The 17,392-nt window shown below is 44.9% G+C and overlaps 1 protein-coding gene across 1 annotated transcript in view; it reads left to right on the plus strand.

Annotated features, from left to right (window-relative positions):
* Positions 1-17,392, plus strand: part of USP13 (ubiquitin specific peptidase 13) — a 426,048-nt gene that overhangs the window by 152,238 nt on the left and 256,418 nt on the right. Inside the window, exon 3 of the mRNA XM_063916319.1 lies at positions 16,619-16,679. Coding sequence (XP_063772389.1) covers positions 16,619-16,679 — 61 coding nt within the window. The remainder of the gene's footprint in view (positions 1-16,618; positions 16,680-17,392) is intronic.

Genomic DNA, 17,392 nt, shown 5'->3' on the forward strand with positions numbered 1-17,392 from the left:
GCTGTGCCCTCCTGTGTCCCTCCATCACAGCAGCGGAGGGAAGGAGACCGCAGATTGACATGCGGACGCTCGTCCGCATGTCAATCTGTGCTAAGTCAGTGGCGCCCCCGCAGCCCCTCGCCCCCAAGCCACCGCGAGGACTGCGGGGGCAGTAGTTACGCCACTACTTATCCTATACCCCCACAAATAAGTAAAGCTCTGTTTCTTAACTAAAGTCTGTAATCGCTCTCTGTCTACTGGTAACTTTCCATCCCTGTTCAAACATACAATGATTACTCCCATTCTGAAAAAAACAAAACAAAATTCTGACACTAACTCTTAAATTACAGTCGCTTTCGTGCCCAACACTCCACATAAGCAGCACTGACTAAGGTAGTGAATGATCTGGTCACTGCTAAATCTAAAGGCCATTACTTATTATTTATTCTCCTTGATCTCTCTGCTGCCTTTGACACTGTTGACCATTCTCTTCTCATACAAACACTACGATCCCTAGGTATCCAGGGCACAGCCCTTTTTTGGTTCTCAACCTATCTATCTAATCGCTCTTTCAGTGTTCATTTTTCTGATTCCATCTCCTCTTTGCTACCTCTATCAGTTGGAGTACCGCAAGGCTCAGTCTTAGGTCCTCTGCTTTTCTCTATCTATACAACATCTCTTGGCAAACTAATCAGCTCTTTCGGATTTCAGTGTCATCTGTATGTGGATGATACTCAAATCTACCTATCCTCCCCAGATTTGTCACCATCTGTATTGGGCCGTGTCACTGAATGCCTTTCTGCCATTTCATCTTGGATGTCATTCCACCACCTCAAATTTCCAAAACAGAGTTCATTATATTTCCACCGGCCATTAGGTTACCAACCTGATATCTCTATCACTGTTGATAACTCAGCAATCAACCATACCCCGCAAGCTCGCTACCTAGGTGTCATTCTTGACTCTGAATTGTCCTTTGTTTCCCACATTCAATCTGTTTCAAAATCATGTTACATACAGTACATCTAAGAAACATATCCAAAATACGATCATATCTTACACAAGGCACTGCAAAAACTCTAAACCATGCACACATTATTTCCCGCATTGATTATTGCAATAGTCTCCTTACTGGTTTTCCCAAACATAGTTTCTCACCACTACAATCCATTTTGAATGCAGCTGCAAGGCTGATTTTCCTCGCTAGACATTCATTGTGTGCAGATCCACTCTGTCAGTCCCTCCATTGGTTACCAGTATTCTACCATATTCAATATAAAATACTTTTACTTACATAAAACGCTGTTAACCAACCTGCTCCTACATACAGTACATATCTTCACTCATCTCAAAATATCTCCCTACCTGACCTCTCCGATCTGCACAAGATCTGCATCTCTCCTCCACACGTATTGCTTGTTCACATTCAAAATTACAGGACTTTTTCGGGGCTGTACCCACATGTGGATTGCCCTCCTATGTATAATAAGACTCGCCTCTAGTCTCCAAACCTTCAAGCGTTCCCTGAAAACTCACCTATTCAGATAAGCTTATCAAATTCCGGGCCCACCCAACCTTCAGTGTCTCATATCTAATTGCATCCTTTGTGATGTTGGGTATGGAATCCCGGTGGCCGGTATCCTGGCGGTCAGAATGCAAGCAGCCGAGCGAGCGCTAGAAAGACCCTTGCGGGCTTGCTGCACTTGCCACGCTGAGGGCTTGGTGGCTCGCTGAGCTCTTCACAGGTTCTATTCCCACTCTATGGGTGTCGTGGACACCCATGAGTGGGAATAGCTCTGGCGCAGCTTTAAGCATTCTCTGCAGTCAGGATCCCAGCGTTGGTATTCTGACCGCCAGGATCTAGACCGGCAGGATATTAACTACATCCCCCTCTGTGTACAGTCCACATACAACCTTACATTTTTTTTCTATCTTCACTTTCACATCCTCCTGACCCTTGGCGAACATTGCTGGGTGATCATACCATATGGCACATTAACAATCTTTGCAGTCTGGCAGGGCCATTATGCAATAGGTAGTGCCTATCTTTGTGTATCAATGCCTATTTCCCTATACAATGCATCTTGAAAGTATTCACAGCGCTTCACTTTTTAAACAGTTTGTTATGTTATGGTCTTATTCCATAATGGAATAAATTCATTTTTTCCCCTCAAAATTCTACACGATTCCCCTATAATGACAACATGAAAAGAGTTGTTTTGAGGTTTTTGCAAACTTATTAAAAATAAAAAATAAGAAATCATATGTACATACGTATTCACAGCTTTTGCTCAATACTTTGTTAATGCACCTTTGGCAGCAATTACAGCCTCAAGTCTTTTTGAATATGATGCCACAAGCTTGGCACACCTATCTTTGGGCAGTTTCGCCCATTCCTCTTTGCAGCACCTCTCAAGCTCCATCAGGTTGGATGGGAAGCGTCGGTGCACAGCCATTTTCAGATCTCTCCAGAGATGTTCAATCGTCTTCAAGTCTGGGCTTTGGCTGGGCAACTCAAGGACATTCACAGAGTTGTCCTGAAGCCACTCCTTTGATATCTTGGCTGCGTGCTTAGGGTTGTTGTCCTGCTGAAAGATGAACCGTCGCGACAGTCTGAGGTCAAGAGCGCTCTGTAGCAGGTTTTCATCCAGGATGTCTCTGTACATTGCTGCATTCATCTTTCTCTGGCTGGGTCCACAGGATTATCCACAGGATAACATTGGGATATGGTTGAGCGACAGCGGAAATGGCACCAACACGGTCACGAGCTTTCTGGCCTCCCAGGATGCATCGGGGCCTTCACCATATAGTACCGCCCACTGACTCAGTCAAATCAGTTTTTTGCTTGGTGCAGCAGGAAGCCGCATGGTCACAGGGCTGCTGTGAAAGCAGCCTCAAGCTTTTATTATTTTATGTTTATAGACTTACTATATTTTTTTGAGCGACTTTTCTTAACAGCGTCTTAAACGCATACTGGAAAGAGTCGCTCCAACAACTCCCCTCCGGGTCGCAACAACGCTTACCTTCGCGGTAATAGTGCTGTCTCGACGGGCGTCTGTGTCGGATGTTCTAGCAGGTCCAGCAGACGTAACCAGGCTGTGGCCGGAGCATGGGGGGACGGTAAGTCTATGGATTTCCTCTTACCAGGGGGGTCCGGACACAGCTACACTGATTTGGTGGAGACTACAAACAGTGTGTTGATGCGCCGAACATCTCGAGTGCGACAGCGCTACGCACCAGGGATCATAGGCGCCAGGACTAGGTTGAGGCCGCGATCCTTAGAGTTTAAGTCAACAGGGGGATTCAGACGCTCTCCTGGCCGCCCCTCCTCCGAGTTCATGACCAGTTTCCGCGCGTCTCCCGTCCATGAACTGAATGACCTCACTTCCGTCTCAGACGCTACCACGAGGGTACTCTGTCGCAGCTTAGACGCTGCGGTTGTGTACACTAGAGATCCCGCCTAGACCGAGTCGCAGGCCTTAGCGTCTGCATACACATGGAAGTCGCTGAGTGTCCGTGTCCGTCAGTGAGCGACTGTGTCTGTTATCAGTTATCAGGAGCGGTAGTGTACATCAGTAGCGTCTGAATCCACTCAGCGTCTTACGAGCGCATTTCCTTGGATATGGAAGTGTGGTGAGTCTCCCTGTATCCCGCTCTCCAGAGGAAGGGTATACAGTACTAAAAATTCTCTCTACTTGTTCGTATGAATTGTTAATTTTTAGTACCTATTGCATATGAGATCTGTATACAGGTTGAGTATCCCTTATCCAAAATGCTTGGGACCAAAGGTATTTTGGATATGGGATTTTTCCGTATTTTGGAATAATTGCATACCATAATGAGATATCATGGTGATGGGACCTAAATCTAAGCACAGAATACATTTATGTTACATATACACCTTATACACACAGCCTGAAGGTCATTTTAGCCAATATTTTTTATAACTTTGTGCATTAAACAAAGTGTGTCTACATTCACACAATTCATTTATGTTTCATATACACCTTATACACACAGCCTGAAGGTCATTTAATACAATATTTTTAATAACTTTGTTTAATACACAAAGTTTGTGTACATTGAGCCATCAAAAAACAAAGGTTTCACTATCTCACTCTCACTCAAAAAAGTCCGTATTTCGGAATATTCCGTATTTCGGAATATTTGGATATGGGATACTCAACCTGTATTACTGTGTTTTCTGCATGTTATGTTGAAAAAGAACCAGTTAAAAACAGAAGTACAATTTTCCTACTTATTTATAAGTTGTAATGGGGGTTGTATTCTCATATGACAATATCTAATGCTTTAATATGTGACTGACTGCTAGTATGAGTGCTGACTTTTCTGTGTAATGTCAGTCCTGTTCTGACCCTCAATTCAGGTGCACTGTGGTCAGATTGATTTCACTTCTATATACTCATATATAGGTGATTTTCAGTCACAAATTGTGTAGTCATTAACAGATTATTACCATGTCTGTGAGAGGCAAAAGTGACAAGGAGAATTTATCAAGCACTCCTACATCCCTAACATGCTTATCTTTTAAGACAGGGTTAATTGGTATGGACCAGTTGGTCACTTATGAGGGCTTGTGTGCGAACTGTTTTGCTTTTCAGCAAAGTAAAAAACAGGAGTTGGTTCAACCACCAACAGAGCCAACATGGAATATGTTCGCAAAGACTCTATCTTCAGTAGCGGACAGATTAACTCCGGTCGCACCACCTCAAGGGTTAGGTTACACTATTAACCCATACATGCAGCTCCCTTCCTACGGCTTGGTTCCAGTAGCCTCTACAAGCAACCAAGGGACAGGTAAGACTAAGACAGATACGTCTATGTTATTATTATTATTATTATTATTTATTATTATTATTATCCTTTATTTATATGGCGCCACAAGGGTTCCGCAGCGCCCAATTACAGAGTACATAAACAAATAATCAAACCGGAAAACAGCACCTTACAGTTGACGACAATATAGGACAAGTACATGGTAAATAAACATAGCTACATCAGCAGATGACACTGGAATAAGTATCAGGTGGCAGAAGACTGCTGGATTTGGTGCAGCTGAAGATTATTAAAGTAAGAAAAGGGTAAGCACATGAGGGAAGAGGGCAGACTACACAAGATTATACAACAGATGATGATACAGTATATTCAAATACTCCGTATGATGATCAGTCGCAGAGTTTTAGTTCAGAAGATGTAGCTAAACTTATTAATGCTGTGAAGAGCCAGCCAAGACAGTGTTAAAATCTAAAGCACCTGTGTTTAAACTAACAAAATCAGTGAAAACTGAATTCCCAGCTTCAGATGAGCTGACGGAAATGATGGATGAGTCTTGGGTGACGCCCAGTAAGAAATATAAGATTCCGAAGAGATGGAATTCTTATTATCCATTTCCAGCTGCGGATTGTTCGAAAAGAGAAATTCCTCCAAAAGTAGATGCACATGTTCTGCGACTTGTGCATAAATCTGCTTTATCACTGTCATCTACCTCGCTTAATGATGTCACAGACAGAAGGGTAGATAGCTTCTTGAAAAATGTATTTTCTCTAGTAGAAGCAGTGGTAAGACCTGCTATGGCTTCGGCCTGGGTAGCAAAGGCAATGGGCGAATGGATAGAGGAACTAGAGAGTGACATTTCTTCTCCTACTAGGGAGCAAGAGTATCATTTAAGCCGTTTAAGACAATCTGCCCAATACTTGGAAGAAGCAGCAATTGATATGGGTACAGTTGCTTCTAAAGCTTCAGCCTTGACAGTAGCCGCTCGCAGAGCAGTTTGGCTACGTACCTGGAAGGCAGATGCGGAGTCCAAGAAAGAATTGGAAGCATTGCCTTTCATTGGTAATATATTGTTTGGGAAACCATTATCTGATATCCTAGAATCAGAGGCTGAGTCAAAGAAGGTCAGATTTCCGGCTACTTATAACCCTAAGTCCAAGGGTTCAAAGTTTTGCTCATTTCGTTGGCAAAGCAAAAGCTAAAGAGGAGTCTAAGCAACCCCAGTTCAAAACCAGGGATAAGAAGCAGTGGGCTAGCAAAAAGCCAGCTTCCAAGCCTCAACAGAAACCATCAGCCTGAAGAGACGGGCCTCTGCCTGGAGGATTCCAGGATTGGGGGCCGACTCCTTCATTTTGCACACATATGGCAACAGTCAACAACAGATGCTTGGGTGCAGAAGGTGGTATCTCAGGGGTATGGGTTCCCATTCAGGAGGCAGCCTCCTCAAATATTTTTTTGCACCAGCCCGTCTCGTATAGAGTCGTAGGCCAGTGCCCTGCAAGAAGCAGTCCAAAAATTACTGCACTTAGGTGTGATTGTCCCAGTACCTCCATCACAAAGGGGACAGGGGTTTTACTCCAATCTATTTCTGATCCAGAAGCCAAATGGGTCATATCGACCAATTCTTAATCTAAAAATGTTAAACAAATACATTTGGATCCCGAAGTTCCACATGGAGACGTTACGCTCCATAATGTTGGCTATGGAACCGGGAGATTACATGGTATCTCTGGATGTTCGGGATGCTTACCTACATGTGCCTATAGCACTGTCTCATCAGTGTTACCTCAGGTTCGCCATCCTCCAGGAACATTTTCAGTTCCAAGCCTTGCCCTTCGGGCTAGCAACAGCACCCAGGGTGTTTACCAATATCATGGTGGTTATGGCAGCTTGTCTGCGCAAACAGGGGATAAGAATATTCCCATACCTCGATGACCTGTTAATCTTAGCACATTGGCAAGATTTACTTTTGAGCCATCTTCAACAGACAATAGTTTGTTTACAGAGACACGGGTGGCTCATAAATTGGGAAAAGTCGTCTCTGAATCCGTCACAGCGGATGGTCCATTTGGGGGCCATATTGGATTCAGACCTACAGAAAGTTCTCTTACCAGAGAAAAAGATTGTCAAGGTGCAGGTCATGGCTCAGGAAGCGTTGCACGCCCAGACAATGTCAGTCCATGCAGCAATGCAACTGTTGGGTCTGATGGTATCAACCTTCGACATGGTGGAATATGCGCAATTCCACTCCAGACCATTGCAGCACCTTATTCTGACCAAATGGAACGGAAATCATCAGACAATAAAAAAGCAGATGATAAAGTTTTCAGTAAACGTAAAAAGGTCTCTAGCGTGGTGGCTATAGACAGACCATTTAAACAAGTGGAGACCCTTTTGGCTAAAAGAATGGCAAGTCCTGACAACAGATGCCAGCCTGCAAGGCTGGGGTGCGGTACTCGGAAGCCTGTGGTTCCAGGGAAAATGGACCGCAAGGGAAAGTCGCCTGCCAATGAATCTGTTGGAAATAAGGGCCATCTACTTGGCTCTAGTTCAGGCAAAGGACAGTCTGCAAGGAAGACCGGTCCAGATTCGCTCAGACAATGCGACAGCAGTAGCGTACCTCAATCATCAAGGAGGGACTCACAGCAAAAGATTGATGGAGGAGGTAACTCCTATTCTAAGATGGGCAGAACTCCATCTCCCAGCATTGTCAGCAGTGTTTGTCCCAGGTGTTCTAAACTGGGAAGCGGATTTTCTCAGTCGGCACACCATTCAGGAAACCGAATGGGCATTACACCCAGAAGTGTTTCAGACATTAGTGAACAGATGGGGTCTACCAGAGATAGACCTCATGGCTTCTCGTCTAAACAACAAAGTTCCAAGGTACGGATCAAGAACAAGGGACCCAGGAGCGGTCCTGACAGACGCACTGTCAGTAGAATGGAAATTTCATCTGGCATATCTGTTCCCTCCAATATCTCTGTTACCCAGAGTAGTGAGAAAAATAAAGCAAGCAAAGGGAGCCATAATTCTAATAGCTCCAGCTTGGCCAAGAAGGCATTGGTACACAGATCTTCTGAGAATGTCTGTGGAAGCACCAATATTGCTCCCTCAACGTCCAGATCTGCTAATGCATGATCCTTGTTGTCACAGTCATCTGGATAGCCTGTCTTTGACGGCTTGGCTGTTGAAACCTCTATCTTAGAAGCTAGAGGATTTTTGAAACAAGTAATCCAAACTATGCTTACAGCAAGAAAGCCTTCTTCGGCTCGTGTGTATCATAGAATATGGCAAGCCTATATTCATTGGTGTACTGGAAAAAGTTTGAATCCAAGATCTCTTAAAGTATCCAGGATTTTGGATTTCCTTTAAGCAGGATTGGATAAAGGTTTGAAAGTTGCTTACTTGGGAGTACAAGTATCAGCGTTAACTGTATGGTTGTTCCTCCTGCAGCTCCCTGGGATTTGAATTTAGTTCTTAAATTTCTCCAGGGTCCTCCGTTTGAACCGCTTAAGAGAGCAAATCTTAAATGGTTAACGGCTATAGTGCTTTTTCTGCTGGCAATGGCGTTAGCCAGAAGAGTGTCAGATTTAGGAGCGTTATCGTGTAAGTCTCCTTTCCTGAGTTTTTTTCCAGACAGAGCAGTTCTCAGAACGAGATCTGGTTATCTTCCAAAGGTGGTGTCAAAGTTTCACCTGAATGAAGAGATTGTAGTCCCATCTTTTCAGGTATCGGGACTATCTGCGAGAGAAGCGTCGCTGGACGTGGTCCGAGCTTTAAGAATCTACATAGATCGTACTAGTGCCATCAGGAAAACAGATTCTCTCTTCATCCTCTACGGATTTCATAGAAGAAGATGGCCTGCTAGTAAACAGACGCTGGCGAGATGGCTCTGAATGGTAATATAAGAAGCTTATTCTCATGCAGATCTCCCTACTCCGGCTAATGTCTCTGCACACTCTACACGTAAGGTAGGTCCTTCATGGGCAGTACAACAGGGTGCTTCAGCAGAACAGATATGTAAGGCAGCCACATGGTCTTCCATAAACACATACATCAGACATTATGCCTTGGATACTTTTGCCTCTCATGACGCAGACTTCGGCGAAAGGTCCTCCTGTGTAATCAGGAGCGTCCCCACCACTAAAATTGGCTTTGGGAATCCCAATGTTATCCTGTGGATAATCCTGTGGACCCAGCCAGAGAAATAGACGTTATGGTAAGAACTTACCATTGATAACGTGATTTCTCTTATGTCCACAGGTATCCACAGGGATCTCACCCTGACGCACCTGATTTGAGGATCTAGACCAGTGTTTCCCAACCACGGTCCTCAAGGCACACTAACAGTCCTGGTATTAGTGATATCCAGGCTTGAACACAGGTGACTTAATTAGTAGCTCAGTTATTTTGCTTTAACCATCTGTGCTGAAGCCTGGATATCACTAAAACCTGCACTGTTGGTGTGCCTTGAGGACCGCGGTTGGGAATGCCTGATCTAGACAATCACTAAACCTCTTCCTTCTTGTATGGAAGGGTGTGCATGTGTGTTCTTATCGCCTAAACAGGTCTCTACCTGATGCTCCTGCCTAAATCGCTGTGGAAAGAACTGATTTGACTGAGTCAGTGGGCGGGACTATATGGTGAAGGCCCCGATGCATCCTGGGAGGCCAGAAAGCTCGTGACCGTGTTGGTGCCATTTCCGCTGTCGCTCAACCATATCCCAATGTTATCCTGTGGATACCTGTGGACATAAGAGAAATCACGTTATCAACGGTAAGTTCTTACCATAACGTCTATTTCCCTCTATCCTGACTAGTCTTCCAGTTCCTGCCGCTAAAAAACATCCCCACAGCATGATGCTGCCACCACCATGCTTCACTGCATGGTTGGTATTGGCCTGGTGATGAGCAGTGCCTGGTTTCCTCCAAACACGACGCCTGGTATTCACGCCAAAGAGTTCAATCTTTGTCTCATCAGACCAAAGAATTTTGTTTCTCATGGTCTGAGAGTCCTTCGGGTGCATTTTGGCAATCTGCAGGCGGGCTGCCATGTGCTTTTTACTAAGGAGTGGCTTCCGTCTGGCCACTTTACCATACAGGCCTGATTGGTGGATTGCTGCAGAGATGGTTGTCCTTCTGGAAGGTTCTCCTCTCTCCACAGAGGAACTCTGTAGCTCTGACAAAGTGACCATCGGGATCTTTGTCACCTCCCTGACTAGGGCCCTTCTTTCCCGATCGCTCAGTTTAGGCGGCCGGCCAACTCTAGGAAGAGTCCTGGTGGTTCCGAACTTCTTCCATTTACGGATGATGGAGGCCACTGTGCTCATTGGGACCTTCAAAGCAGCAGATATTTTTCTGTACCCTTCCCCAGATTTGTGCCCCGAGACAATCCTGTCCCGGAGGTCTACAGACAATTCCTTTGACTTCATGCTTGGTTTTTGCTTAGACATGAACTGTCACGTGTGGGATCTTATATAGACAGGTGTGTGCCTTTCCAAATCATGTCCAGTTTACTGAATTTACCACAGGTGGACTCCAATTAAGCTGTAGGAACATCTCAAGAATCATCAGTGCAAACAGGATGCACCTGAGCTCAATTTTGAGCTTCATGGCAAAGGCTGTGAATACTTCTGTACATGTGATTTCTTAGTTTTTTATTTTTAATAAATTTGCAAAAACCACAAAAAAAACTTTTTTTCACATTATCATTATGGGGTATTGTGTGTAGAATTTTGAGGGGAAAAAATTAATTTATTCCATTTTGAATAAGGCTGTAACATAACAAAATGTGGAAAAAATTAAGCACTGTGAATACTTTCCGGATGCACTGTATATTGTAAACTTTTGAGCAGGGACTTCTTACTACTTCTTACTACTTCTTACTTACTACTAAATTGTGATGTTGACTTTATGGATATTGACATTGTAAATGTCGATATTTTGATTTCGTCCCCTCTGAATGACCCATGGATGTGTGTGCTGGGCTATGAAGCATGCACAGTGTAAAAACTGACACTTTATTAGCCCCCGTGTGTGTCGGCACCAGTATTGTAGCAGCTATATTACTGTATTCCAACTCCGTAGTCACAGGTTTATTTAGCAGCAGGACTTCAGGGATATGTCTGGGACTTCAGGGATATGTCTGGTCAGAGCTTTAGCTTCCCCTGTAGCTGCTGTCACTGGCCAGTCCCTGCTATGTGGTCATCGCTTAAGAAAGCCTCATTGCAACAGCTGAATAATTTAAAGGTGCTAAGCACAGAAAACCATTAGGCTTGTTAGATCATACTTTGTGTCTTTAGATCAACGGGCCTCTGCAGTGTAAACCCAAAATAGCCTACAATGACTGAATGACCCTGTTACACACATCTATAATTCACAACACCGTTCATGAACTATACAATCAAATTTTGGAGTACTTTTCACATTAGATTAGCCCTCATAGACGTGCCTGCCTAGCAGTGCCGTTTCTTGCGGCGGGCGAGCCGTGCAACCGCACGGGGCGCCCGCCGCGGCACTTTACGGGTCCCTGATTCCCTCCTCCTCCCTCTTCCCGAGTACTCCTGCTCGGGGGGCGGAGTTTCACGGAATGACGCGGTTGCATTGTGACGTCATGACGCAACTGCGTCAATCCGCGAAACTCCGCCCCCGAGCACGAGTACCCGGGAAGAGGAGGGGGAGCCAAGCTGGAAAGAGCCGGCGCCCGGCGCGAGAAAGGAGAGGCGGCCCGCCCGAGGAGCGGGAAGATCGTCTTGATATGTAAGTTGTATATTCCCCCCCACCCTCCCTCTACCTTCCCCCCCCCCCCACTTGACACTTGCCTGCCGTACTGTATAGAATGTGGACACTTTCCTGCCATGCTGTGTAAAATGGAGACATGTGCCTGCTGTGCTGTGTAAAATGGGGACACTTGCCTGCTGTACTGTGTAAAATGGGGACATGTGCCTGCCGCAATGTGTAAAATGGGGACACGTGCCTGCCGTGCTGTATAAAATAGGGACACGTGCCTGCCGTGCTGTGTAAAATGGGGACACGTGCCTGCCGTAATGTGTAAAATGGGGACACGTGCCTGCCGCAATGTGTAAAATGGGGACACGTGCCTACCACAATGTGTAAAATGGGGACATGTGCCTGCCGTAATGTGGAAAATGGGGACACGTGCCTGCTACAATGGGTAAAATGGGGACACGTGCCTGTCGCAATGTGTAAAATGGGGACATGTGCCTGCCGTAATGTGGAAAATGGGGACACGTGCCTGCTACAATGTGTAAAATGGGGACACGTGCCTGTCGCAATGTGTAAAATGGGGACACGTTCCTGCCGCAATGTGTAAAATGGGGACACGTTCCTGCCGCAATGTGTAAAATGGGGACACGTGCCTGCCGCAATGTGTAAAATGGGGACTCTTGCCTGCCGTAATGTGTAAAATGGGGACTCTTGCCTGCCGTAATGTGTAAAATGGGGACACATGCCTGCCGCAATGTGTACAATGGAGACACATGCCTGCCGCAATGTGTAAAATGGGGACGTGTAAAATGGGGACACGTGCCTGCCGCAATGTGTAAAATGGGGACACGTGCCTGCCGTACCGTGTAAAATGGGGACTGTTTTTTTTTTTATCCTGTGGTGGCCGTGATGATGAGATCAGATGAGACCACGCTCATTTTAACGAGGCCACGCCCATTGTAGCGCGCGCATACTTTTCCTTTTTATATCTATGGGGGGGGGCGCTTTTTTTTGTCTGTGAATGGGGGGGGGGGGGGGCGCATTTTGAAATCTCGCACTGGGAGCCAAATTAGCTAGAAACGGCCCTGCTGCCTAGATCTCTCAGTAATAGGCTTGTATTTTAATCCTTCACCATGATATTACTGCTTTATTTGAAACACAGGGACAATGTTTTGTTGTTACCAGCATACGCTAATCATGGTTGGCTTAGCTAGTACAGCATGTATTCTCAGAGACCTATCCCCGGTTTCCTAAGGGTTCTCACCCATGTGGTGGTAGAAGGAATGCTTGCTGAGACTTACTGATTCCAATAGAAAATGCTTTAGAAAGAAAACTTTGTTCCTAATCTATACAGAGCCTACCTATTATGAATACTTTATAGAGAGGGTCATTTCCATTCACATCAGCCCCTGGACCAGTAAATCTTACAATCTGGATGGATACAGTACACATGGGCACACGTACACACCTGGGTTAATGTTCTCAAGCTATTTAACCTACTAGTATGTTCTTGGAGTGTGGGAGATAACTGGAGCAACCGAAGGGAACACACTCAAACAGTCCCCAACTTTCATGTTTTTTGGTTGTCACAACTGAACTGATACAGTATTTATGCCATAAATATACAGGTATTATCTCTATGACTTATATTATGGGCTAGAATTACAAATGAATTGACCTAACCAATCTTCAAAGCTCTGAAGCGTTTTGCACCTTTAATGTAATCTTAAGCAAGGTACACACCTTTGTGATCACTTGGCTGATCGTTTAAACACTCCCGATCAGCCGCGTAGTTTGTACACAGCTTGATACCCTGTGACCCTGTATACACTAGACAAGAAATAGCTCAGTATGTACACTACATTCGGCTACTGTATGTGATTGGTAGTTCAGCTGTGCTGCACATAAGATGCGACCTTACGATCGGACAGTTGCAGGACCGTTTTAAGCGATTTATTGGGTAACGCTCCTCATACACACCTATACAATTGTTGGGCCTATCAGCCAATATCAGATAATCGGCCCGATGATTGTACAGGTGTGTACCCAGCATTAGGCCCATGTCTATAGATTCATACTTACTGGGATCTGCCATGATCAATACTTTGTGTGCTTGACTTGCTAAGACTATGGGAACATGTCAAGGCAACGCAGATTCCATAGCGCCAGACAATTATCTGACAAACATGATGTACATGGATATAATAAACGTAATAACTGATACGCACATACAATTAGGCATGATAATGCATACATGAATAGTTTATGAGCTAGCACAGATCCAGGTACATATTCCACGCGTGTGAGTGAACAGGCAGCAGAAGAATCTGCTTCATACATGACATCAGATTCTAATAAAGCAGACAACATGACACACGGGGATAAAAGAGATGTAAAGAACTGCGCTGATCCTGTATATAGCACTATAAGCTGGTTGCTGCTAATGAACAAGTAGTGGGTGTACTATAGAACCCCTCTCTAGGGTGAACAAGTATAATAGAAAAAGTGTGTTTAGCGCACCCCTACCTTACACAATATGTTTAATCAGTTGTAGATGTGATTACAAATAAATATAGAACCTTTATGCACTATATAAATAATCAATTGTACATATAATTACAGATAAATATAGCAGCTTTATGCAGTATATAATTAAAAGTATACACACTGTATAGTTATAAAAGTTAGTGTTTTATTTAAAATGGTAAAATAGTACAATATATGTTCTATGTAATTATGTATATCTAATGTCTTTTATAACTATACAGTGTGTATACTTTTATCTATATACTGCATAAAAGTGCTATATTTATCTGTAATCATATTTACAATTGATTATTTATATACCGCATAAAGGTGCTATATTTATTTGTAATCACATCTACAACTGATTAAAAATATTCAGCCGGATGTACTAAGCGGAAAATGCGGTAAACTCCCTGTTTACCGCATTTTCCTGATGTACTAACCCCCGGCCGGCAGGTCAGCGCCGCGGCGGGGTACGCCAGCTTTAGCTGGCGATAGTCCATAGAAGCCTATGGGCTTCTCTCCGCGGCGCTGTGTGAGGGATCCCTCCCAGCATGCCCTGCGGCCGCCCCCGTCACCCTGCGCATGCGCAGACTGACTCCCGGGCCGAATCCCGGAAGTCAGGCTGCCGCTGCGCATCGCGGAGGTCAGCTCTTATTGGAAGAGATGTCCTCCGCAATGCTGATCGCATATGTTAGTACATATGCGATCAACATCGTGGCGCAGGGCGGCGATGTACATTAGTACATCCCGCCCATTGTGTAAGCTAGGGGTGCGCTGAACACACTTTTTCTATTAAACATGACACACAGGGTAGAGAGGACCCTGACCATGAAATCTTATATTCTAGAAGGTGCATATAGGACATGAGTGTATGTGGAAATGGAGGATGTAGAGGAAGCTGACAAGAGTGTCTAGAAAGGGGGTAGGATAGGCAAGCATTAAGAGGCGAGTTGTTATGGAGCATTTGACGGATTGTCAAGGTGGGAAATAATGACGCGCAGTACCCCCGAATACATGGGTGCTTAGCATAAAGTGCCTGATGGAGGGGACACACATGGACATCCAGTGCAGTGCAGTAAACGGATGTTGGGCGTCAGACCATCTTGGGATGTAAGAACAAGAAAACTTTATATACACTTCTCCATGTCCTTCAGCACGGTGGGACTAGTTGGAGTTGCTGTCACTGCTGCTTCCACCCTCATGGGAGACTTATAACGTGTGGAACATTCCATTGCACAGGGACCCTCTCTCCTATACATACACTTTCAGGCATCCTAACATCCGCTATATACAGGGACTCTGCCGCTATTACACATCTCACTAAATAGGGACCTTTTCATCTGAAGTGCTTGCAACTTTATGCAGGTGCTCTCGGCCACTCAGAAGAGTGGGCAAGTCTCTTCTTTGTATTATTCTAATAATTTTTACAGTCAAAACTGGTGTATACTGGTCTATGACAGGGAATCGTCATGATATACCGATGGACGGTATGTCGATTGCCACAATATCGACTGCGGCATCCTGACCATCAAAATCCTGACAGCCCTGCAGAAAGTACCCCAACCACCCCCTGCCCCCTACAGCAACCCTAACCCTCCCTTGTGGGTGCCTAACCCTAACCCTCCCCAGTAGTGCCTAATTCTAGCCTAACCTTCCCCGCTGCCTAAACCTAACCCTCCCCACTTGGTGCCAAACCCTAACCGCCCCGTGTAAGTGCCTAACCCCCCCCCCTCCCCGGTACCTAACTATCCCCTTCCCGTCCCTGCACCCTAACCCTAACCCCCCTTCTAATGCCTAAACCTAACCCCCCCCCCCCCCGCAGCAGGACATGAGCATTTCCTGCTGACAGAACATTTGGGATTCCATGCATCTGTATTTTCATGTCGGGATCGCGAGCTCTGTCGGGATTGTGATGCCAGTATTATGCCGCCGTTTGAGATTCCTGCATCGGTATTTCGACCACCTGGATCCCGTCCAGCGTGTTTTTAACTACATCCCTATGACAGGTGGGGATACGGTCATTAGGTCGACACAGCTTAGGGCGACAGTCATTAGGTAGACCACTGAAGGTTGACATGCATTAGGTCGACATGGTCATTAGGTCGACAGCTCAAAAGGTCGACATGAGTTTTTCCCATTTTTTAAACTTTTTCATACTTAACGATCCACGTAGACCTCAATTGGGAACGGTGACCTTGCCTGAAGCATGGCGAGCGAAGCAAGCCATGCGAGGGACACTGTGCACTAATTGGGTTTCCCTGTCACTTTACGAAGAAAACGATGCCAAAAAAGTCCAAAAACTCATGTTGACCTATTGTCCCTGTCGACCTAATGCATGTCGACCTTCCATGGTCGACCTAATGACTGTCGACCTAAGTTGAGTCGACCCAACGTCCCATACCCAACAGGTGAGGGGGCATGATCTATTGTACACAGGGAGGTGCCAATGCAACATTACCTTTACTCTAGTTGAGATTGAATGACTTGGATGTACTTTTTGCCCATGGACTGTAGTGACCAGAGCATGGAGTCTTAATATATTGCTAAATTCTAGCATTTATACTAAACATTATACTTTTTTTGATTTCTAGAAACCAACTGGAGCATCTGGCGGAGCCCTTCCAAGACGTATAAATGGCAAGATGTTTTTAGGTAAGCCTAAGAACTATTAGCATACAGGTTGTTGATAATGATATGTGTTTATATGTCCACTGTAGCAGTCAGGGACCCTCCCCTATCTCATACATACCGTTATTCATTTAGCCCCATACAAAACAGGCGCGATTTTTTGACCGATAGTCATTATCAGGCTATTCAATTAAAGCCCTTATTTACGGGAGAAAAATGTCCCATTATCATGCGATAACACTTGGAATCCGGGATAAGTATCCAGACCTATGTGTAATCATTGGCTCTGAGGGCTGCTTATTGGAGATTATGCTTCCCATGCCTGAGGCACCCGATGCATAATATCCGATAAATGCCAGATATCAGGGCTATTAGAATCAATTAGCTGCAGTAAACCACCGCAGCTAATTGAATACTGGTCTTAGTGGGTTCTCCAGGAGATTAGTTTATACTCTCAAAATTATCTAGTGTGATTTGCTTATTCATTGTGGTCTTTATTCACAATTTCAAAGCAGTCATCTTGAAATTTCAAAATCAATTTCCAGTTGTCTGAATATGGTTTAATGTTTGCTATTTTACATACCTATTTTTTGTGCAGGTCTCCTTCTGTGCTTTACTAAAGTATATTATGTATTGCTGTTGGTCGTTGGGTTGACCCAACTTAGGTCGACACTCATTAGGTCGACCACTGAAGGTCGACATTGCCATTAGGTCGACATGCATTAGGTCGACATGGG

The sequence above is a fragment of the Pseudophryne corroboree genome, chromosome 4 (assembly GCF_028390025.1).
Source record: "Pseudophryne corroboree isolate aPseCor3 chromosome 4, aPseCor3.hap2, whole genome shotgun sequence".
Taxonomy (NCBI): domain Eukaryota; kingdom Metazoa; phylum Chordata; class Amphibia; order Anura; family Myobatrachidae; genus Pseudophryne; species Pseudophryne corroboree.